Below are 25,460 nucleotides of genomic sequence, written 5' to 3' on the forward strand. Positions count from 1 at the left end.
AAAGGATCTGTAACTCAGTAAAATCATTGAAATTGTTGCATGTTGCATTTATTTTTGTTCAGTATGTATGTGTAAACACTTCACAGTTGTGTTCTGTGGGTGTCACTGAGTAGACTGATACCCCATTTCAGTAATCCATAATCCATAGGTAAGGCTGTACAAATGCAATTCTGAAGTGTAGTACATCCACGGTGCAATTTCAACCGATTTTTAAAATATTTTTTTCTCCCATTAACTTAATTCGTTATTGTCTTTTGAATTTATATATCAAATCTCCAACCTTGTTTAACATGATTTATTCCAAATATGACATGATTTCGCTATTTTTAAACATTTGCATTAATTTCAGTGAGGGACTTTTATTTAGAAGGCGAGCCTTAAATTCCAATATTGTGGCTAGCTTCACATAGGTGGGCAGAGAGGCATGGGATAGCGAATCTGATCCAGGATAGCTAGCTAGAATCGATAAAGATGGCGACAGCGAGAGACACCGAAGATAAAATTATTATCGCTAATAAAAATAAGACATGTTTATTCAGATAGGTGCAGAAATGATACCTTTATAACAAAAATAAATTCGCTCATACTGTTGCATTTTGTTTTTAACTTAAAGTCCCGTGTGCGCAAGCGATTTGTTTTCAGAGGAGCTCCACAGTTCTATGTCAAGTTAGCTGTGTTGGCTAGTTAGCCTAATTGAATCTCAATCGCTTATGGATTTCTAGGATCAGGACGAATGTCGTTTGACTGAAAATCGACTTTACGCGGGATTGAATTTGTTACAAATTGTTCATGAACTGATTGGACAACATCGTTTATTTTACGTTGGGAATATAGCCATTCCACTGGCCCGGTGACACGGAGAGTGTCGAGTCGGAGTGCCTGACCGTCATGTATTTTTTAACTGGCTGGCCCCGGAGGCTACTTTGTCCACTGAAAAGTGAAGAGGAACCGTTTCATATTCAACCCAACTCGCAGAGGTTTTACTTCGCTGTGTTGTCAGAGACTCAACTAAGCATCTGGTTTAGTCGGGTAAGCAACCACTTAATCGCCGATGAGCTGGGTAACCGCTACCTAACAGTTGTTAGCCAGTTAGCTAGTAGCAAGCAAGCTAAGTTTTGTCTGCACACTGGTTGCCTCGTCACCGACTTTATCATGGCATGGTATATTTAGCTAGCTAACTGTCATGGCTATCATTGCATACAGGGACTTGGAATAATGTTAGCTAGTTAGCTAACTGACGTTAGTAGCTGGCGCAACAAGCATCAGCTGTTTGGCAAAAGTACTAGCTAGCTAAGCTAACGTTGCACAAATCATGTACTCAGTCCAGTATTATATTAAAGTATGTAACGTTACCAAACTAACGTTATTTTGGCTAGCAGTAGCTAGCTAGACAAGTGCATGGCAAATCACAACATTTTGAGTTATTGGCACTAATATTTAATACGTTCATGTAGTTTAATGAGGATTATGTAAGAATGATATTTAATGAACTCGCTACTGTCCAAAGTATTTAGCTAGGCCGGCTTTTGTAAGAGCTGCAAATCAGAGCTATAATTTGGTATACTCAGTTTTGCTTTAAAAGCAATGTTTATTTGACTCCCCTAACACCCTACCATAACTCTGGTGCAAATTCCTTCACAGGCACTGGGTGCCCCAGGAAACTATCTTGAGTTAAAGGAGATAATTGTTATGTATTTAGCTATAACAATGTGTAAATTAGAGTTCCAGTGAATTTGAATACCTACATGTGCGTCATTCTTCTTCCCATTCCTCTCATATCATCATGCTACTACAAATATCGCAATATCTGATATAATCGTTTTACGTTAATGACTAAATCATTACAGACTGTGCGATATCTGTACATATTAACGATATTATAGTCGCATTCGCATTGAATAATTTTAGTATGGTAAAGTAAGGCTTAGTTAATGATTTTAGACTTCATTTTCAACTGATAAAACTGCATAGTTTTGATTTGTAAAGCTCAAATATAATAATCATGCACATCACAATATATCTTCTTGCACTTCACAGTATACCATCAATATCAAAATCTGCAAGTACAGTTATGTCAGCCCAGGTGTAAAATTAGCTCTGCCTCCATGACTAGGTTGCACAAGAGTGTAAAAGCAAGAGTGCTACAAATATATCAGATTTAGATGGTTCTGCATGACATCATTCATATATAGTGTAAATCTAGGCTGGTATTTATTTCCCTGTCTTTACAGGAAGTATCCTGTTGAGCTTCCCAGTTTTTCTTAGTTTCTCCAGTGGCCTGAACATAAACTGGGAGAAACGGACAGGATGTCCAGGAAAGGTCCACACAGGACAGGAATGTGGGTGCTGCTATAACCCTAACTTAGTCGCCGGTCCAGGCCCCCCCTTGCCTTCTGTCTGCTCTGCATGCCTTTTAGTGTTTTAAAGCAGCCAGGCATGTCCAAGACTCAAGGCCTCTTTGAAGGTCAGCCAATCTGACTGAACTAGGCACCAAAGCACATATCCAGGGCTATCTGATCTATAAGTCATGTCAACCTCAACAGCTGGGCACGAACTGATCCCATAACGGATGGTATGTAAAAAATTCATGTTATCTACAGTTTATAGCTCAGACGGTCCCTTTCCCCCAGAAGTTATCAGGTCTGAGCTTGGGACTTTCCTAGTCTCCAAGTTGGATTTCTGCCCCTGGCCCCATAAATGGATCACCTCTTGCACACTTCAGTACTAGTTTCCTTCCTCCTCCATGGGAGCGGTTTCCCTCCATGGGAAACTCTCCTACTGCCTGCTCCTCCTCTGTCCTCTTGCCAGTTCATTCTCTCTCCTATCTCTCTGTTTATCAGCCATCTCCTATGACCCCCCATGACTCCTCTAAAGCCCATGGCTCTAATCCCATCTCTCATCAGCTTGGCCTGCCTGGCCCAAGCAGAAATCCATGTATGGGAGCAGCTTAGTCATGTAGTCTTGCTGTCACCCTGCCCTGCACCTTGGATTTTGCACGTGCCAAAATGTGTGGGAATTAACTAACTGTGAAACTAGGAAAATATGGAAGAGGTGGCGGTTGACAGGCAGGACCAGATTTGGGAAACACTGTTCTAGACCTCTGGGACCTCTTCAATTACACTGATTTAGTAGAATGTGTTGTGATATTGCATATTATATTGGAGGTTTTGTCTGAGGGGCCTTGGTGTTTGGTGTGCAATCACACAAGCGCAATTTGGATTTTGAGAACAGCACTCGGTATCAGTTGACATAAAATGGAAAGACAGTTTAGCATAAGGGCATTTGCTGAGTGAGGGTTGTTTATTCGTTCAGTAGAGGGAGGCTTGTTGGGGTTGATTGAGATGTTCTCTATCGTGCAAGAATGCATCATTCCCTCAGTAAAGAGGGCAATGAGTGACCCTGGTATCCAATTGGTTGTTAGTCTTGTCTCATCGCTGTAACTCCCGTACGGACTCGGGAGAGGCGAAGGTTGAGAGTTGTGCGTCCCCTGAAACCCAACCAAGCCGCACTGCTTCTTGACACAATGCCCACTTAACCCGGAAGCCAGCCGCACCAATGTGTCGGAGGAAACGCTGTACACCTGGCGACCGTGTCAGCTTGCACTCCACCACAGGAGTCGCTAGTGTGCGATGGGACAAGGACATATCTGCCGGCCAAACCCTCCCCTAACCGGTACGACGCTGGGCCAATTGTGCGCCGCCCCATGAGTCTCCTGGTTGCGGCCGGCTGCGACAGAGCCTGGACTCGAACCCAGAATTGCTAGTGGAACAGCTAGCACTGCGATGCTGTGTCTGAGACCACTACTCCAATCAGGAGACCGCAAACTCTACCTTCCCACAGAGAAGAGGGGTCCACTGAGGTCTGTCTGGCTCAGGCATTCCTTTCATATTAGGCAGTATACAGTTAGTCGATTTGAGGTGTTCTGGATGGCAGTCTACTAACCCCTTTCCCCTAAGCTTAAAGATGTCCTCCAGCAATTTGAACTACAGTTGAAAAGCGATATCCCAAGTATAAAAACAGTAATATACTCCCACTAAAGGCTTAAAAAAAAAATATTCAAAGGTTTTATATTTTTTATTAGACTGCAAACTTCGGGGAGTAGGGAATTGAAGGAGTTGGTCTGATGGTGATTCGTGATGTCATCGGCCTCCCCTATTGCTTAAAGATATTCTTCTGTACTTGTGTATACTTTTTAGCCAGTAGTTCTGAAAGTAGCACTCACGAGCCATACGTGGTCCCCGAAAATTGCATACTATGTCACATATGTGAACTGCGTCCTTTCTCGCTCTCTCTCTCGTTGATTGGGTTAAATGCGGAAGACACATTTCGGTTGAATGCATTCAGTTGTGCATCCCCTTCCCCCTCTCTCTCTCTGCTGTGTCCGTTTGAGCTGTTGCACCCACTCTGCAACCTCATTGGAGAACGCTGGGTAGGCCTTTTGCTAGCTGTCACTCAAATGCGAGGGGCTGAAACTTATTGGCTTGAACTGGACTTGCTAGAGGGCTGGCCCGCATGGGGGGAAATGTAGGGATAATGGCCTGGCCCAGCTTCAAGAAAGCAATCGCTTCAAACTAGGGATTTCGTGGCTGATTTTGAGGTAAAACAGCAATTCTGCTCATAGATTATGCATACATGAACTAGACATTGACTAATCCAGCCCAAAGCAGGAGGTTTATAAAAAATAAAATACTTCCTTAGTCGCCAAAGTACCGGAGCATGTCTTTAAGGAACACTAGAGGAGCAATAGAGAACAAAAGAGGAAAGCTGGAGAGGAGACTAGAGTAGGACTTCTAAGCCTAACAAATGTCAATACCTATGCATTTTCATCTGCCCGCTAGTTGAATATCCTCTTCCGTCACATTATTCTCAGGACGTACCTGTGTGATTCCGATGGGAATAGGAATCCTCACTGCAGCAAGGTCATCTGAGACCTTTGTAATATGGCTACTGTATTGAAAATGTATGTTTGAAGTCGGGCCCTTGGGGTTATTCTAGCTAATTAGCATTAGTGCTAGGCTAGCTGGGTTTGTGCTTGACTGAATTAATTGGGTTGTGGGGGAGGTTTGGTTTAGAGTTACTACCCCTGTGCCTTGTTACCCATCCCCCACATGCAAAGAGTCCCACTGGGGCAGTTACAGTACAGTCCCTGTCTACATCCCACCCTATCTATGTGGAGTATATACACTGAGTGTACAAAACATGTCAGACTGACCAGGTGAATCCAGGTGAAAGCTATGATCCCTTATTGATGTCACTTGTTAAATCCACTTCAATCAGTGTAGATGAAGGGAAGGCGACAGGTTAGGTAATGATTTTTGGTTCCAACTGCTGTGTCTTTGTGACGCAGAGTAGGTGAACGGATTATCTCCGCATGTGGTTCCCACCGTGAAGCATGGAGGTGTGATAATGTGGGGGTGCTTTGCTGGTGACACTGTCTGATTCTTTTTAGAATTTAAGACACTTAACCAGCATGGCTACCACAGCATTCTGCAGCGATACGCCATCTGGTTTGCACTTTGTTTTTCAACAGGACAATGACTCAAAACACACCTCCAGGCTGTGTAAGCGGTATTTGACCAAGAAGGAGAGTGATGGAGTGCTGCATCAGATGACCTGACCTCCACAATCACCTGACCTCAACCCGTTTGGGATGATTTGGACCGCAGAGTGAAGGAAAAGCAGCTAACGAGTGCTCAACATATGTGGGAACTCCTTCAAGACTGTTGGAAAAGCATTCCTCATGATTGCGAGAATGCCAAGAGTGTGCAAAGCTGTCATCAAGGCAAAGGGTGGCTACTTTGAAGATTATAAAATATATTTTGATTTAACACCTTTTGCTAACTACATGATTCAATATGTGTTATTTCATAGTTTTGATGTCACTATTATTCACAAACGTTTGACTGGTACTGTATATACGGATGCTTTATAAAGCCAGGCATATTTAACAGTTAGGCTATTGATTATAGACCCAATTAAGTTGCCGTTTCCTCTCTCCTCACTTTTCTTAGACAATTACGGCAAGGGCTATTTTTCGTCTCTTAACTATTATTACCGTTCTATCAACACACTTGTCAAACACTGATACAGCGGTCTAAGGCACTGCATTTCAGTGCTAGAGGCGTCACTACAGACCGTGGTTCGATTCCAGGCTGTATCACAACCAGCCGCGATTGGGAGTCCGATAGGGTGGCGCACAATTTGCCCAGCGTCGTTAGGGTTGGCCCGGGGTAGGCCGTCATTGTAAATAAGAATTTGTTCTTAAATGACTTGCCTAGTTAAATAAACTCGTCACTCCCGTTCTACAACTAATTACTTTGGCACAGTAGGCATCGAGTCACTTGCAGATAATGTTACGTAAATCATGTATCATTTTCACTGAACACAATCAGTCAACATACAGTAGGCCCTAAATCTTTCAATTGCTGAACTTCGAGGCATGCCCAAAAATAACAGAATTTTAATAATATTACAGTTCATCAAAACGCTCGTCATTCCCGTTCAACAACTCTAAATCGCTTAGGCATGCGCTCCAAAGGGATAACATGATATACAGTGCTTTCGGAAAGTATTCAGACCCCTTGACCTTTTTCCCATTTTGTTATGTTACAGCCTTATTCTAAAATCGATTAAATAAAAACAATTCCTCAGCAATCTACACACAATAATGACAAAGCGAAAACAGTTTTTTTTAGAAATGGTTGCAAATGTATTAAAATATACAGAAATCCCTTATGTATTATTGACTACCTGGCCTAATGACTCCTTGCTGTTCCCAGTCCACCTGGCTGTGCTGCTGCTTCAGTTTCAACTGTTCTGCCTGCAGCTATGGAACCCTGACCTGTTCACCGGACGTGCTACCTGTCCCAGACCTGCTCTTTTCAACTCTCTAGAGACAGCAGGAGCGGTAGAGATACTCTTAATGATCGGCAATGAAAAGCCAACTGACATTTACTCCTAAGGTGCTGACCTGTAGCACCCTCGACAACACGTGATTATTATTATTTGACCCTGCTGGTCATCTATGAACATTTGAACATCTTGGTCATGTTCTGTTATAATCTCCACCCGGCACAGCCAGAAGAGGACTGGCCTTCCCTCATAGCCTGGTTCCTCTCTAGGTTTCTTCCTAGGTTCTGGCCTTTCTAGGGAGTTTTTCCTAGCCACATGCTTCTACACCTGTATTGCTTGCTGTTTGGAGTTTTAGGCTGGGTTTCTGTACAGCACTTTGACATCAGCTGATGTAAGAAGGGCTTTATAAATGCATTTGATTTATGTAAATAAGTATTCAGACCCTTTTCTATGAGACTTGAAATTGAGCTCAGGTGCAGCCTGTTTCCATTGATCATCCGTGAGATGTTTTTGCAACTTGAATGGAGTTCACTTGTGGTAAATTCAATTGATTGGACGTGATTTGGAAAGGCACACACCTGTCTATCAAAATCAAGTTTATTTTATATAGCCCTTCGTACATCAGCTAATATCTCGAAGTGCTGTACAGAAACCCAGCCTAAAACCCCAAACAGCAAGCAATGCAGGTATAGAAGCACCTATATAAGTTCCCATAGTTGACAGTGCATGTCAGAGCAAAAATTAAGTCATGAGGTCGAAGGAATTGTCCGTAGATTGTTTCGAGCCACAGACCTGGGGAAGGGTACCAAAATATTTCTGCAGCATTGAAGGACCCCAAGAACACAGTGGCCTCCATCATTCTTAAATGGAAGATGTTTGGAACAACCAAGACACTTCATAGAGCTGGCCGCCCAGCCAAACAGATCAACCGGGGGAGAAGGGCCTTGGTCAGGGAGGTGACCAAGAACCTGATGGTCACTCTGACAGAGCTCCACAGTTCCTATGTGGAGTTGGGAGAACCTTCCAGAAGGACAACCATCTCTGCAGCATTCCACCAATCAGGCCTTTATGGTGGAGTGGCCAGATGGAAGCCACTCCTCGGTAAAAGAGTCATGAAAGCCCACTTGGAGTTTGCCAAAAGGCACCTAAAGATTATGAGAAACATAAATAAGATTCTCAAAATTGAACTCTTTAGCCTGAATGTGTCACGTCTGGAGGAAACCTGGTACCATCCCTATTGTGAAGAATGGTGGTAGCAGCATGCTGTGGGGAGGTTTTTCAGCAGCAGGGACTAGGAGACTAGTCAACATCGAGGCAAAGATGAACGGCGCAAAGTACAGAGATCATTGATGAAAACCTGCTCCAGAGCACTCAGGACCTCAGACTAGGGCGAAGGTTCACCTTCTAAAAGGACAATGACCCTAAGCACACAGCCAACACAGGAGTGGCTTCGGGACAAGTCTCTGAATGTCCTTGAGTGGCCCAGCCAGAGCCCGGACTTGAACCTGATCGAACATCTCTGGAGAGACCTGAATATAGCTGTGCAGCAACGCTCCCCATCCAACCTGACAGAGCTTGAGAGGATCTGCAGAGAAGAATGGGAGAAACTCCCCGAATACAGGTGTGCCAAGCTTGTAACGTCATACCCAAGAAGACTCAATGCTGTAATCGCTGCCAAAGGTGCTTCAACAAAGTACTGAGTAAAGGGTCTGAATACTTATGTAAGTGTGATATTTCCGGTGTTTTTTCATACTTTTGCAAACATTTCTAAACCTGTTTTTGCTTCATTCTGGGATTTTGTGTGTAGATTGAGGTAAAAAAAAAATGTTTTAATCAATAATAGAATAAGGCTGTAACATAACAAAAAGTCAAGGGGTCTGAATACTTTCAGTCAAATCAAAGTTTATTTGAAACGTGTAGACCTTATAGTGAAATGCTTACTTGCAGGCTCTAACCAACAGTGCAAAAAAAGTATTAGGTGAACAATAGGTAAGTAAAGAAATTAAAGCAACAGTGAAAAATAACAGTAGTGAGACTATATACAGTAGCGAGGCTACAGACAGGCTCTGGTTAGTCGGGCTGATTGAGGTAGTATGTACATGTAGATATGGTTAAAGTGACTGCATATGTGATGAAAATAGAGTAGCAGTAGCGTAAAAGAGGGGTTGGCGGGTGGTGGGTGGCGGAGCACAATGCAGATAGCCCGGTTAGCCAATGTGCAGGGGCACTGGTTGGTCGGGCCAATTGAGGTACTAGGTACATTAATGTATAGCTATAGTAACTATGCATATATGATAAACAGAGTAGCAGCAGCGTAAAAGAGAGGTTAGGGGGGGGGGGGGGGGGGGCACACAATGCAAGATGTCCGGGTAGCCATTTGATTACCTGTTCAGGAGTCTTATGGCTTGGGGGTAAAAAGTGTTGAGAAGACTTTTTGTCCTAGACTTGGCCACTCCGGTACCGCTTGCCATGCGGTAGTAGAGAGAGTATGGACTGGGGTGGCTGGGGTCTTTGACAATTTCTTTGGGCTTTCCTCTGACACTGCTTGGTGTAGAGGTCCTGGATGGCAGGCAGCTTAGCCCCAGTGATGTGCTGGGCTGTACGCACTACCCTCTGTAGTGCCTTGCGGTCGGAGGCCGAGCAATTGCCGTACCAGGTAGTGATGTAACCAGTCAGGATGGTCTCGATGTTGCAGCTGTAGAACCTTTTGAGGATCTCAAGACCCATGCCAAATCTTTTTAGTTTCCTGAGGGGGAATAGGCTTTGTTGTGCCCTCTTCACGACTGTCTTGGTGTGTTTGGACCATTCTAGTTTGTTGTTGATGTGTACACCAAGGAACTTGGCGCACCCCGTCGATGAGAAGGGGGCATGCTCGGTCCTCCTTTTCCTGTAGTCCACGATCATCTCCTTAGTTCTGATCATGTTGAGGAAGAGGTTGTTATTCTGGCACCACCCGGCCAGGTCTCTGACCACCTCCCTATAGGCTGTCTTGTTGTTGTATGTGATCAGGCCTACCACTGTGTCGTCTGCAAACTTAATGATGGTGTTGGAGTCGTGCCTGGCCATGCAGTTGTGGGTGAACGGGGAGTACAGGAGGGGACTGAGCACACACCCCTGGGGGGCTCCAGTGTTGAGGATCAGTGTGGCAGATGTGTTGCTACCTACCCTTACCACCTGGGGGTGGCCTGTCAGGAAGTCCAGGATCCAGTTGCAGATGGAGGTGTTAAGTCCCAGGATCCTTAGCTTAGTGATGAGCGTTTAGGTTTCTATGGTGTTGAACGCTGAGCTGTAGTCAATGAACAGCATTCTCACGTAGGTGTTCCATTTGTCCAGGTGGTAAAGGGCAGTGTGGAGTGCAATAGAGATGGCATCATCTGTGGATTTGTTTGGGCGGTATGCAAATTGGAGTGGGTCTAGGGTTTCTGGGATAATGGTGTTGTGAGCCATTACCAGCCTTTTAAACCATGTCATGACTAAAATGGCGCCGGAAGAAATGGCAGCAGTTTTACTGGCGCCCAACCGTGCTATTATCTGTTATTTGTAACTTATTTTGTACATAATGTGACTGCAACAATATTTTACGGCAAAAAAAGAGCTTCTGGATATCAGGACAGCGATCATTCACCTCGGATTAGACTAATATTTTTTTATTCAACAAGTAGGACGCACAGGACATTCTCCGAACACCCGACAAGGACAACATCCCAGTTATTTGCACAAGGAAGAGACACAGGCAGAGAGGGGGATGCCTCGTGAGGATCCGAGGATCCGCAAAAGGCAAGTGGGAAAGCTGCCGTTACCATCATTACTCGCCAACGTGCAATCATTGGACAATAAATTAGATGAGGTACGATCACGAATATCCTACCAACGGGACATCAAAAACTGTAAAAATCTTATGTTTCACGGAATCGTGACTCAATGATGACATGGATATTCGGCTAGCAGGATATACGCTGCACCAGTAAGATGGAACAGCACACTCCGGTAAGACGAGGGGAGGCGGTCTGTGTATATTTGTAAACAGCTGGTGCATGAAATCTAAGGAAGTCTCTAGATTTTACTCTACTTCAGGCCAGCAAAATCTAGAGATCTTGTGATAAATTGCAGGCCACACTACTTGCCTAGAGTTTTCAGCTATACTTTTTGTGGCTGTTTATTTACCACCACAGACGGATGCTGGCACTAAGACCGCACTCAGTCAGCTGTATAAGGAAATAAGCAAACAGGAAACCACTCACCCAGAGGCAGCGCTCCTAGTGGCAGGAGACTTTAATGCAGGGAAACTTAAATCAGTTCTAATTTCTATCAACATGTTAAATGTGCAACCAGAGGGAAGAAAATTATAGATCACCTGTACTCCACACACAGAGATGCGTACAAAGCTCTCCCTCGCCCTCCATTTGGTAAATCCGACCACAACTCTATCCTCCTGATTCCTGCTTACAAGCAAAAATTAAAGCAGGAATCACCAGTGACTCGGTCTATAAAAAAAAAAAGAGTGGTCAGGTGAAGCAGATGCTAAACTACAGGACTGTTTAGCTATCACAGACTGGAACATGTTCCGTAATTCTTCCGATGGCATTGAGAGGTACACCACATCAGTCACTGACTTTATCAATAAGTGCATCAAGGACGTCGTCCCCACAGTGACTTTACGTACATACCCCAACCAGAAGCCATGGATTACAGGCAACATTCGCACTGCGCTAAAGGGTGGAGCTGTCGCTTTCAAGGACTCTAACCCGGAAGCGTATAAGAAATCCCGCTATGCCCTGCGACAAACCATTAAACAGGCAAAGCGTCAATACAGGGCTAAGATTGAATCGTACTACACCGGCTCCAACGCTCGTTGGATGTGGCAGGGCTCGCAAACTATTACATACTACAAAGGGAAGCACAGCCGCGAGCTGCCCAGTGACACGGGCCTACCAGACGAGCTAAATCACTTCTATGCTCGCTTCGAGACAAGCAACACTGAGGCATGCATGAGAGCACCAGCTGTTCCGGATGACTGTGTGATCACACTCTCCGTAGTCAACGTGAGTAAGACCTTTTAAACAGGTCAACATTCACAAGGCTGCAGGGCCAGACAGATTACCAGGACCTGTGCTCCGGGCATGTGCTGACCAACTGGCAGGTGTCTTCACTGACATTTTCAACATGTCCCTGACAGAGTCTGTAATACCAGCATGTTTCAAGCAGACCACAATAGTCCCTGTGCCCAAGAACACGACGGCAACCTGCCTAGATGACTACAGACCGGTAGCACTCACGTCCGTAGCCATGAAGTGCTTTGAAAGGAATACACTGTATATAGTGTATATCACCAGTAGTAGCCTACATTTAACGTTAATTCCCATAATATCTCATCTGCAATGTTTGTTTTAATTTTAATGTTTTAATATTATTATTTATTATTATTACAGTGGTTTACCATTCTCATTGTCTGAGTGGACACATAGGTTGTGAATTGTGCAAACAATGCTACATTCTTGAGACAAGTTCTTGTTTATTTCATTCCATTTGCGAGTTTTGTCATTTCAGTCATCTTTTGTTTCAAATAGTGCTCCTGACAATGTTGACTAACATTGACCTGATTACGCATAGAAGTAGAACTAGTCTACCTGGCCTGCACGCAAATTAGGCCTATAAATGTTCCCTTTTGGGGATGTCTGATTTAGTATTTCTGATTGTCTTATCTCACCACCACTAGAGCTGAGGAGCTTCTCAAAGTAAGTTTTTCTTCACCTCAAACAGCAAGGTAACTAAGTCTGCTTTTAGAATCAATTGAGAATGATAATAGTTCCTCAAAGTATTGTACAAATATTTCCAGCTCTCTGCCTTTCGATAACCACTTGGTAGTAAAGGGAAAAATGTAATGCTCTGATCCAGTGGAAATGTCATAACATTACTTCTTATCCCTTGTACAAATAGCCTAGGGTTGTGCCACTGGTGCGGGAATTTTGTTATGCAAGTTTGTAAGCACGAGTTGCGGGCTGACCCAGTTGATAGTTGATACGTTTCAAGTATCAACTATGCGATGGTCTTATTTGTTTGCTTTATGTAGGCTATTTTTATATAGCTGGCAATAAGTTACTTATTTTAGATATAGACAATGATTTTGAGATACAAAGACTATAAATGAAACTGTTACACGGAACCCAAACCGGCTGTGCGCGTACTCCATCGTGCACAAATGTATTTTGTCCCCCCACACCAAACGCGATCACGACACGCAGGTTAAAATATCAAAACAAACTCTGAACGAATTATATTAATTTGGGGACAGGTCAAAAAGCAGTAAACATTTATGGCAATTTAGCTAGCTTGCACTTGCTAGCTAATTTGTCCTATTTAGCTAGCTTTCTGTTGCTAGCTAATTTGTCCTGGGATATAAACATTGAGTTGTTATTTTACCTGAAATGCACAAGGTCCTCTACTCCGACAATTAATCCACACATTAAACGGTCAACCGAATTGTTTCTAGTCATCTCTCCTCCTTCCAGGCTTTTTCTTCTCTTGACTTTATATTGCTATTGGCAACTTTCATAAATTAGGTGCATTACCGCCACCGACCTCTTCGTCTTTCAGTCACCCACTAGGGTATAAGCAATGATGAGATGGCACGTGGGTATCTGCTTCTATAAACCAATGAGATGGGAGAGGCAGGACTTGCAGCGTGATCTGTGTCACAAATAGAACTGACTTCTATTTTAGCCCTTGGCAACACAGACGCTCGTTGGCGCGCAGTAATTGTATAATATAGATTTCTAAATTTATTTTGCAACGCTCTCGCACGCAACATGAGCGGCGTCAGCCTGTTACATGAAAATGTGCATATGAAAATCATAACCGGCACACAGATTGGTAGAAATGGTAAGATAAATTGGCACTCCAGATGCAAAAGGTTGCCGACTGCTGGTGTAGGCTATTACCTGCAACTTCAGGAGCATAAAGGAAGAATCTGCGAAGGCCAGCTGGAGGAAGAGGTTCTGGTTAGGCTTTCTTGATCTCTGGCTCCCTCTTGAGTCATTTGTGTGTCTTAATTATTTAACCAAACAGTGTGTTTGAGCATCAGACAAATTCAGTACATGTAGTTGATTTTATTAAAACACATGGGGTGTGTCATATAAAGAAACGTCCTCTCACTGTCAAATGTTTATTTTCAGCAAACTTAACATGTGTAGATATTTGTATGAACATAACAAGACTCAACAACTGAGACATAAACTGAACAAGTTCCACAGACATGTGACTAACAAAAATGGAATTATGTGTCCCTGAACAAAGGGGGGGAGTCAAAATCAGGATATCACACACAGAACGAGCAGTATAGCGGGTGGCATTGTCCTGCTGGAGGGTCATGTCAGGACGAGCCAGCAGGAAGGGTACCACATGAGGGAGGAGGATGTCTTCCCTGTAACGCACAGCGTTGATTGCCTGCAATGACGACAAGCTGAGTCCGATGATGCTGTGACACACCGCCCCAGACCATGACGGACTCTCCACCTCCAAATCAATCCCGCTCCAGAGTACATGCCTCGGTGTAACGCTCATTCCTTCGATGATGAACGCGAATCCGACCATCACCCCTTGTGAGACAAAACAGCGACTCATCAGTGAAGAGCACTTTTGCCAGTCCTGTCTGGTCCAGTGACGGTGGGTTTGTGCCCGTAGGCGATGGTGATGTCTGGTGAGGACCTGCCTTACAACAGGCCTGCGAGCCCTCAGTCCAACCTCTCTCAACCTATTGCGGACAGTCTGAGCACTGATGGAGGGATTGTGCGTTCCTGGTGTAACTCGGGCAGTTGTTGTTGCCATCCTGTACCTGTCCCTCTGGTGTGATGTTCGGATGTGCCGATCCTCTGCAGGTGTTGTTACACGTGGTCTGCCACTGCGAGGACGATCAGCTGTCCGTCCTGTCTCCTTGTAACGCTGTCTAAGGCGTCTCACAGTATGAACATTGCAATTTATTGCCCTGGCCACATCTGCAGTCCTCATGCCTCCTTGCAGCATTCTTAAGGCACGTTCTTGCAGATGAGCAGGGAGCTTGGCCATCTTTCTTTTGGTGTTTTTCAGAGTCAGTAGAAAGGCCTCTTTAGTGTCCTAAGTTTTCATAACTGTGACCTTAATTGCTGACCGTCTGTAAGCTGTTAGTATCTTAACGACCGTTCCACAGGTGCGTGTTCGTTGTTTATGGTTCATTGAACAAGCATGGGAAACGGTGTTTAAACCCTTTACAGGGAAGATCTGACGTTATTTGGATTTTTACTAATTATCTTTGAAAGAACGGGTCCTGAAAAAGGGCCGTTTATTTTTTTGCTGTGTGTGTGTTTTTTTTCAAGTTTTTAAAACAATCAATTGATCGAAAGAAAAGACTACTCTTGGTCAAACAAGATTTGTTTTTGTCTAGTAAGGATACTCTTTCTTCTTGTCTCTTTTCTGTATCTTTCTCCCTCCTTTCTGCTCTGAAGTGTGTAGAATTGAATATCTGGTCCCTTTTATGGAAACACTGGTGTTGGCAGAGGCAGCTGATTGTGTGAGAATGGGATTACATGGTGCAGTGTGGTGCTGATGAATAGTCTCCTGTTGGGCCGAAGAGTACTTGTGACACACAGAGGGTGAGAGGGTATTCTTCACATTAATCAACCATAATCCCAACTCATAACTACCCTGCATGGATCTACTGGTAGCTAGCTACAGGTAGCTAGCTACAGGTAGCTAGGTGGATCTGGATGGATCTACAGGTAGCTAGGTTCAATGTTAGCTAGCTAACATTAGACTATAACTAGCAATGCAAGTGGCTCTGAGATACGAATAATATTACTGCACAGATCATGCATGTAACAATAGCTAGCGAGCCAGCCAACGTTAGGCTTGCTCGCTAACAGTATGCTGTAACTTGCAATGAAAACGACTTTCTGACAAAATTAGAAAGGTATAATAACTGAAAATGTAGCTAAGTAGACTCCACCTGTATACATGGATGTTCTCTTCTTCCACTGTCACGGATGCCATGGTTGACCTTAGTTTGAAGATGTAATCCGGAGACGGGTGTTTTATATAACTGTTCTCTTTTCGACACCCTCTGCATTTGCAATCAAACACCGGAATTTTCTCCATCGCCTTAGCTATCATATTCTGCTTCCACCGGGCATTACACTGATTTCAAAACTCGGCCATCTAGAAAGTGGAGAGCCTTAAGGTGGACCTTAACCCCCCCAGTCAGGTCCTGAGTGCTTTGGAGCAGGTTTTCATCAATGATCTCTCTGTACTTTGCTACGTTCAACTTCCCCCCTCAAACCTGACTAGTCTCCCAGTCCCTGCCACTGAAAAACATCCCCACAGCATGATGCTGCCACCCAGGCTTCACCGTAGAATGGTTCCAGGTTTCCTCCAGATATGACGCTTGGCATTCAGGCCAAAGAGTTCAATCTTAGTTTCATCAGACCAGAGAATCTTGTTTCTCGTGGTCTGAGAGTCTTTTTTACCGAGGAGTGGCTTCCGTCTGGCCACCCTACCATAAAGGCCTGATTGGTGAAATACCGCAGAGATGGTTGTCCTTCTGGAAGGTCCTCCCATCTCCACAGAGGAACTCTGGAGCTCTGTCAGTGACCATATGGTTTTTGGTCACCTCCCTGACCAAGGTCCTTCTCCCCTGATTGCTTAGTTTGGCCAGGTGACCAGCTCTAGGAAGAGTCTTGGTGGTTCCAAACATCTTCCATTTAAAAATGGAGGCCACTGTGTTCTTGCCCCTTCAATGCTGCAGAAATGTTTTGGTACCCTTCCCCAGATCTGTGCCTCGAAACATTCCTGTCTTGGGCTCTATGGACAATTCCTTCAACCTCATGGCTTGGTTTTTGCTATGACATGCACTGTCAACTGTGGGACCTTATATAGGCAGGTGTGTTCTTTTCCAAATCATGTCCAATCAATTGAATTTTCCACATGTGACTCCAATGCAGTTGTAGAAACATCAAATTCAAGTTCCATAGCAAAGGGGCTGAATACTTACGTAAATAAGGTATTTCTGTTTTGTTTTTAGAAAAAAACAACTTTTTTTGTCATTATGGGGTAAGGAATTGTTTTAATTTAATCCATTATAGAATAAGGCTGTAACTTAACAAAATCTGAAAAGTCAAGGGTTCTGAATACTTTCCGATGGCACTGTATATCATGGTATTTGAAGTTATCCCTTTGGAGCGCATGCCAAAGCAATTTAGATGTTGAATGAGTTTCAAACATTTTCGCTTTGTCTTTATAAGGTATTGTGTGTAGATTGCTGAGGAATTTGTTTTATTGTATCCATTTTAGAATAAGGCTCTAAATGTGGAAAGTCTGAATACTTTCCGAAGGCACTGTATGTATTTGAAGGTTTTGTCAAAAAGTGATCAAATCTCAATTCAAATTCTGTTGCCCAATCGTTAACGGTAGAAATTTGGTCAGTCTGCCCTGGCCGGACCAAATCTGACCCAATCGTAGACATTTATATTTCAGAAGTTTTGAGTGCACAGTACAGTAAACAATGTACTGAACATATCTACTGTACGGTGCTGTAATGTGATGTCCAAACTTGTGAGATGTAGACGTCTATGATTGTTTCAGATTTGGTCTTGTTTAGGGTGGAGCTCATTACGATAATAGCCAGTGTGTAGAATAATACCCAAATATGCAACAGGATATTGCATATTTATACCTCAGTGTACCACCTATTCATGATACATCACCATGATTGATATTCATGGCCATAATTATGCATTTCTGTATAGTACAGGTCAAGGACCCATGATGTGATTCCGTTACCAGATGTAAATCCACTTCACCTACTGTAGTTAAATAACCCGAATAAAAAATGTTCTAATTCAAGGTGTCATGTCAAACCAGACATCTTTTGAATCTTAATTCAGAGCAGATATTTAAAGAACAACTGCCCCTATAAAAAGCATTTAATACCTTTGCCAATGTGGCATTAAAATGAGTCACAAACATTTGTGGACATCTACTTTGTGCATGATTTTTCCAACAATGGTTTACAGACAGATTATTTCACTTATAATTCACTGTATCACAATTCCAGTGGGTCAGAAGTTTACATACACTAAGTTGACTGTGCGTTTAAACGGCTTGGAAAATTCCAGAAAATTGTCATGGGTTTTGATAGGCTAATTGACATAATTTCAGTCAATTGGAGGTGTACCTGTGGATGTATTTCAAGGCCTACCTTCAAACTCAGTGCTTCTTTGCTTGACATCAAGGGAAAATCAAAGGAAATCAGCCAAGATCTCAGGGGGGAAAAATGTAGACCTTCACAAGTCTGGTTCATCTTTGGGAGCAATTTCCAAACGCCTGAAGGTACCACGTTCATCTGTATGAACAATAGTACGCAAGTATAAACACCATGGGACCACGCAGCCGTCATACCGCTCAGGAAGGAGACGCGTTCTTTCTCCTAGAGATGAACGTACTTTGGTGCGACAAGTGCAAATCAATCCCAGAACAACAGCAAAGGACCATGTGAATATGCTGGAGGAAACTGGTACAAAAGTATTTATATCCGTTTGAGTCCTATATCGACAACCTGAAAGGCTGCTCATCAAGGAAGAAGCCCCTGCTCCAAAACCGCCATTAAAAAGCCAGACCACGGTTTGCAACTGCACATGGGGACAAAGATTGTACCTTTTGGCGAAATGTCCTCTGGTCTGATGAAACAAAAATAGAACTGTTTGGCCATAATGACCATCATTATGTTTGGAGAAAAAAGGGGGAGACTTGCAAGCATACCACCCTGCATACCACTGCTGGCTTGCCTCTGAAGCTAAGCAGGGTTGGTCCTGGTCAGTCCCTGGATGGGAGACCAGATGCTGCTGGAAGTGGTGTTGGAGGGTCAGTAGGAGGCACTCTTTCCTCTGGTCTAAAAAATATCCCAATGCCCCAGGGCAGTGATTGGGGACACTGCCCTGTGTAGGGTGCCGTCTTTTGGATGGGACGTTAAACGGGTGTCCTGACTCTCTGAGGTCATTAAAGATCCCATGGAACTTATCGTAAGAGTAGGGGTGTTAACCCCGGTGTCCTGGCTAAATTCCCAATCTGGCCCTCAAACCATCATGGCCACCTAATCATCCCCAGCTTACAATTGGCTCATTCATCCCCCTCCTCTCCCCTGTAACCTTTCCCCAGGTCGTTGCTGCAAATGAGAACATGTTCTCAGTCAACTTACCTGGTAAAATAACGGTAAAATAAAATAAATAAATAAAAAAGCCGAAGAACACCATCCCAACCGTGAAGCACGGGGTGTGGCAGCATCATGTTGTGGGGGTGCTTTTCTGCAGGAGGGACTGGTGCACTTCACAAAATAGATGCCATCATGAGGCAGGAAGATTATGTGGATATATTGAAGCAACATCTCAAGACATCAGTCAGGAAGTTAAAGCTTGGTCGCAAATGGGTCTTCCAAATGGACAATGACCCCAAGCATACTTCCAAAGTTGTGGCAAAATGGCTTAAGGACAACAAAGTCAAGGTATTGGAGTGGCCATCACAAAGCCCTGACCTCGATCCTATAGAACATTTGTGGGCAGAACTGGAAAAAACGTATGCGAGCAAGGAGGCCTACAAACCTGACTGTTACACCAGCTCTGTCAGGAGGAATGGGCCAAAACTCACCCACTCACTTGTGGGAAACTTGTGGAAGGCTACCCTAAACGTTTGACCCAAGTTAAACAATTTAAAGGCAATGCTACCAAATACTAATTGAGCGCATGTCATCTTCTGACCCCCCCCCCTCCCCAAAAAAAAGCTGAAATAATTCTCTACTATTATTCTGACATTTCACATTCTTAAAATAATGTGGTGATCCTAACTGACGTAAGACAGGGATTTTTTACTAGGATTAAATGTCTGGAATTGTGAAAAACTGAGTTTAAATGTTTTTGGCTAAGGTGTATGTAAACTTCCAACTTCAACTGTATTTTAGTGTCTCGATTGACCACAAAGTGTAAATAGGAAAATTTTGGTCATTAATCAGTCTCGTCTTAAACAGACTTTGGATCCTCGATGTGTCACGAGTAAATAAAGGTTGGGTTCGGATGACAATTATATCAACAAATCATGCCCCCTTTTGCCAAGCTCCACGTCCAAATCGTCACTCTCTATCATCTCCGCTTTTCTTAATTGAATGGGAATGTTTTTTATTTGAGATTCTTCAAAGTAGCCACCCTTTTCCTTGACAGCTTTGCAGCCTAACCTCTTTGCCTGCTCACCAACGGTTGTTGATGGGGAGACCAGAATTGGGTAGGCTTCGTCTGACTTGTTCAAACTTCAACCAAGAATATGTGTGTTTGTCAGATATGACCTATCCTTACTGCCATTGGTAATAGAACAGTGACTGTATGTGATCACAGAAACATGTATGTAGCCAGCACATGGAGACTTGCAAGATGTTCAGACTGATGTCTGTAAATGGAGAGACCTGGCACTCGGCATTAATGTTACTGGAAGCAACTTTTACTTGTTTTGTATTTTTTAATTATTGAATTGCATGGTTTCAGTCAATATGGGGAGGGAGAAACGCTGTGTAGCACCAGGATTAGGGAACTGCTGTTGTATACGGGCCACCACACAGAAAGGTATGACCTTTGCCAAGGTAGCCCCATTACCACCAGACAAAATGATGATGTGCGCAGAATCTGTATGGGCTTGGAATGGAAGGTGCAGATTGTTATATTAGCATAAAACCGCTTCTATGGTATTATGTAAAGGGTTGTTTATTCTACATCGACCTGTGACTACATTTGAAAGTTATCAAACCACTTAGTTAACAGTATCTACATCAATTCAGCAATTTCATTCTTATGATGCTCTGTAGGCGACTTACCTACTCAAAGCTTCCTCTGGCACCTCACCATACGTCTGCCTGTAGTTATTGAACTCTACCTGCAGGAGATTTGCTTATTGTTATTGAGTGGTGGGAAACGGCTTCGGGCAAGGTTTTTTATAGATGGGTGTATCTTGGTAGCAAGGATACGCCCAAGAAACACCCACATCAAACCACAACCCCAAGCCAACTCACTTTTGGCTTCTGTCATGGCCGCCAGCATTTTTTGAGGAGCAAGCCAAAAAACGAGTCCAAATCAGCTGGTGCAGTTCCTCTTTAATGGTGCGATATGCAGAAATCGCTCTGCCATTTCCTGGTTGTTAAAATTTGAATATTTACCTAATTTCAGTTTGACAAAACAAGCAAGGTGTAGTGTACAGAATTATTGTACCATCTAAACATCTGTGATTATATTTTTTCAATAACCCCAAATATTGTATTTTCAGCTGTTTTTGAAGCTGGTGTACAAAACTGAAAGCAAAACTTAAAAACAGGACGCACAGACATATCCTATATAGAAAAGGTCTACTGCTTCTTAGACTTGCTTTCATTGAGAATGACAGATCTGTAACTCACATTTCTATGTGCATTTGGTCGGGTCGCCCAAAAAGTTACATATTGTAAAATGTGGTCGCATATAAAAATGAGTTTACTGTAATTCTGTTACCAAACTGCACAGTTCATCCAGTAAATGTGTTTTGTGAAAATCTGTGTAAATTGTTAGTGGGGAGAACAAGTATTTGAAACATTGCCGATTTTGCAGGTTTTCCTACTTACAAAGCATGTAGAGGTCTGTAATTGTTATCATAGGCACACTTCAACTGTGAGAGACGGAATCTAAAACAAAAATCCAGAAAATCACATTGTATGATTTTTAAGTAATTCATTTGCATTTTATCGCATGACATAAGTATTTGATCACCTACCAACCAGTAAGAATTCCGGCTGTCACAGACCTGTTAGTTTTTCTTTAAGAAGCCATCCTGTTCTCCACGAGTTACTCTGGCTCTGTGGAAGTAGATAAAGGGCTTCAAAGGGCAAATCACAAGTATCCCTTTTAAAGACAAACTTTACTAAGCATCTTGAGCTAGTGTCAGAACTCGTTAAGTTCTGCCTTGAGAGGCATGGTATGCATCCCCGCATTCAGCCAGGGCAAAATGTTGTTTAATAAAGAAAGTCCAAATATTTCCCTTTTTTTTTTCTCACTCCGCCGCCTCGCTATTAAATCTAGTTATCGTCACTAGGGTATGTAGCGTCCCACCTCGTCAACAGCCAGTGAAACTGCAGGGCGCCAAATTCAAAACAACAGAAATCCCATACTTCCTCAAACATACAAGTATTTTACACCATTTTAAAGATACACTTGTTGTAAATCCAGCCAAAGTGTCCGATTTCAAAAAGGTTTTACGACTAAAGCACACCAAACGATTATGTTAGGTTAGAGCCAAGTCACAGAAAAACAGCCATTTTTCCAGCCAAAGAGAGGAGTAACAAAAAGCAGAAATAGAGATAAAAATAATCACCAACCTTTGATCTTCATCTGATGACACTCATAGGACTTCATGTTACACAATACATGTATGTTTTGTTCAGGAAAGTTCATATTTATATCCAAAAATCTGAGTTTAGGCGGGACGCTACTGTCTCACTTGGCAAAAAGACAGAAAATGCAGAGCGACAAATTCAAATTCATTACTATAAAAATCAAACTTTCATTAAATCACACATGAAAGATACCAAATTAAAGCTACACTGGTTGTGAATCCAGCCAACATATCCTTTTTGGCGAAAGCAAACGATGCTATTATCTGAGTATAGCACCATTGTAAACAAAGAGAAGCATATTTCAACCCTGCCGGCGCGACACAAAACGCAGAAATAAAAATGTAATTCATGCCTTACCTTTGACGAGCTTCTGTTGTTGGCACTCCAATATGTCCCATAAACATCACAAATGGTCCTTCTGTTTGATTAATTCCGTCGATATATATATCCAAAATGTCCGTTTATTTGGCGCGTTTAATCCAGAAAAACACCGGTTCCAACCTGTGCAACGTGACTACAAAATATCTCAAAAGTTACCTGTGAACTTTGCCAAAACATTTCGAACTACTTTTGTAATACAACTTTAGGTATTTTTTAACGTAAATTATCGATAAAATTGAAGACCAGATGATTTGTGTTCAATACAGGATTAAAACAAACTGTAGCTAGCTTTCTGGTCACGCGCCTCTAACAAACAGTACATTGCAAGTGACCCTCGTTCAAGTTGGCCGTACTTCTTCGCTACACAAAGGAAAAAACCTCAACCAATTTCTCAGGACTGTTGACATCCAGTGGAAGCGGTAGGAACTGCAAGAAGGTCCCTTAGAAATCTGGATTCCCAATGAAAACCCATTGAAAAGAGTGACCTCAAAAAAAAAAAAAAAACAATCTGAATGGTTTGTCCTCGGGGTTTGGCCTGCTAAATAAGTTCTGTTATACTCAGACATGATTCAAACAGTTTTAGACACTTCAGAGTGTCTTCTATCCAAATCTACTAATAATATGCATATCTTATCTTCTGGGGATGAGTAGCTGGCAGTGGAATTTGGGTATGCTTTTCATCCAAACGTGAAAATGCTGCCCCCTATCCTAGAGAATTTAAGGAACAAATCGATGGTTCTGCAGCCTGAAAGAAATGTTTTATGTGGACAGCAGTAGAGCTGACTCCATTTAGTCGACTGGTCGATTGTTTGGTCAATAGGCTGTTGGTCAACCGAGATTTCATTAGTCTAGCAGTCGCGATACTTTTTTTTCTTTTTTTTCATGGTGCACAAGACACCTGTCTGATTCGCCCGTCTGTGGTCTAATCCATTGTGGAGACCACGAGGATGGCACAGTCCATCACTAAGACGTGTGGTACTGAAATTGCATATGGTTATATTATGTAAACATAATGGTGCAATACTAATAAATATATTTTATAACGAATGTGCTTTCTCCCGCGATGGATACGGTCGCCGTCCACAGCTCTGAAACAAAAATCTTCAGTGCGTCTCCCTATGTTGCTATGTCCATAGTTGCAAAGTTAATCAGCATAGTGGGATTGAGAACAATGCGGCGGAGGCAGCAGCGGCAGCAGCAGCAGCTGTGATGAGGAAACAGCCATTGTCTTAGCCTAATTGTCCACGAAAATTGAGGAGAGGAAACCCCAACGTAATTAGGTCTATAATCAATAGCCTAACTGTTAAATGTGCCTGGCTTTATAAATCATCCATATATATCTACAGAAATGAGACAGATCCCGCTTCTGTTGCCTGTTTGAGCGTTTAATAGCCTATTTATTCCGTGAGCACCAAGCCTCATGCAATGGCCAAATGTCAGATATAGCAATTTCACAGATTTTTGTACTTTTTTTTTAACAGGATGGTATTACTTTGAATTTATTTAGTGTTCCAAACAGGCAGAACATTTTTATTGTAATCTAACAGCACCTGTTTGTCACACACAATATTCACGCAGCTCTCGCTCCTATTCCCTCCTTTTTCTTGATCGCCTTATTGTTATTACTATTATTATATGATCCTGATAATAATGTACTTATCATTAGTAGCCTTGTTATAACCGCCATTGAGCTGTAGGCTTAAGAGCACATCCTGTTTAGTCTCAATATCGTAACTTACTTAGGCCCTTATTTCAATATATAGGCTACTGTATCAATTATTCGTTCATGCCATCACACAGCATAAGAAGCTTTCATGCTTTGAAGTCAAGCATTTTAGTTTTAAAATTAAATAACAATAACTTCATTAACCTAAACAATAAATAGACAACAATTCGCGAATGCATGCAACTTTTTTAGTCTGCTGTAATAAAGGCTTTATACATCTTTTTTTGTTAGGACAGACTGTCGAACACTTATTTTGTCTGTACACTGTTCTAAATGGTCAGAAAAAGTAATAATATTCCAATCTAACAGCAACACATACTCATGTAACGCTTGCTCCTATACCCTCCTTTTTCTTTATCTCCAGTAGCTTCCACAACTAAGTCGGTCTTCCACAGATCGGACTTCCCCTTTCCCTCCTGAGCAACCAATAAACATTAGCCTGTTTTTAGTTTATTTTTCACGCCCTCCACGTCCGTTTTGCTGTCACGTGTTACTCTGTTCGTAGTTTGTTATAACCAATTTATTGGTGTGATTATGATCGACTATTGATCACATTCATGCGACGCTTACATGTTGCGGGTAAGGAGAACAAGGGTTGATGGAACAGGGAATGTTTTTCCTAAGCAAATTAGGGATTTCGGGAGGATAGCTTTTCAGTCAAAAAAACACTTTCTGTGCTGTGGTGCCTTTATCATGCAGTAGGGAGGAGAGCAAGAACGTGCGTCAGTCACACAGGCACTCGCTGTCATTTTTTTAACACAGTGTGACCTTTGAGTCATTTGTCTTTATTATTTCATCAAACTGTGTGCTTAAAGCATCAGCCAAGCTCAGTGCATATGTAGAGGATTTTATTCGAACATAAAGGGTGTGTCTGTCTATATATGGAAAAATGTGTTTAACTTCTTCTGGCTGCAAGCCCGAGGCCGGTACACTTATGACAACAGCCAGCTCAAGTGCAGGGCGAAATTCAAAATATATTTTTTTGAAATATTTAACTTTCACACATTAACAAGTCCAATACAGCATTTGAAAGAAACATCTTGTGAATCCAGCCAACATGTCCGATTTTTAAAATGTTTT

At 42.7% G+C, this 25,460-nt stretch overlaps 1 protein-coding gene across 2 annotated transcripts in view; it reads left to right on the forward strand.

Annotated features, from left to right (window-relative positions):
• Positions 1–421: 421 nt before the first annotated feature.
• The window catches only part of LOC129818862 (guanine nucleotide exchange factor subunit RIC1-like), a 70,063-nt gene continuing 45,024 nt past the window's right edge, over positions 422–25,460 (forward strand). For both annotated transcript variants that reach the window (XM_055875145.1, XM_055875146.1), the window contains exon 1: positions 422–1,029. In XM_055875145.1, the coding sequence (XP_055731120.1) occupies positions 889–1,029 (141 nt within the window). In that variant the 5' untranslated portion in view covers positions 422–888. The remainder of the gene's footprint in view (positions 1,030–25,460) is intronic.

This window comes from Salvelinus fontinalis, chromosome 21, assembly GCF_029448725.1.
Source record: "Salvelinus fontinalis isolate EN_2023a chromosome 21, ASM2944872v1, whole genome shotgun sequence".
In the NCBI taxonomy this organism is placed as follows: Eukaryota; Metazoa; Chordata; class Actinopteri; order Salmoniformes; family Salmonidae; genus Salvelinus; species Salvelinus fontinalis.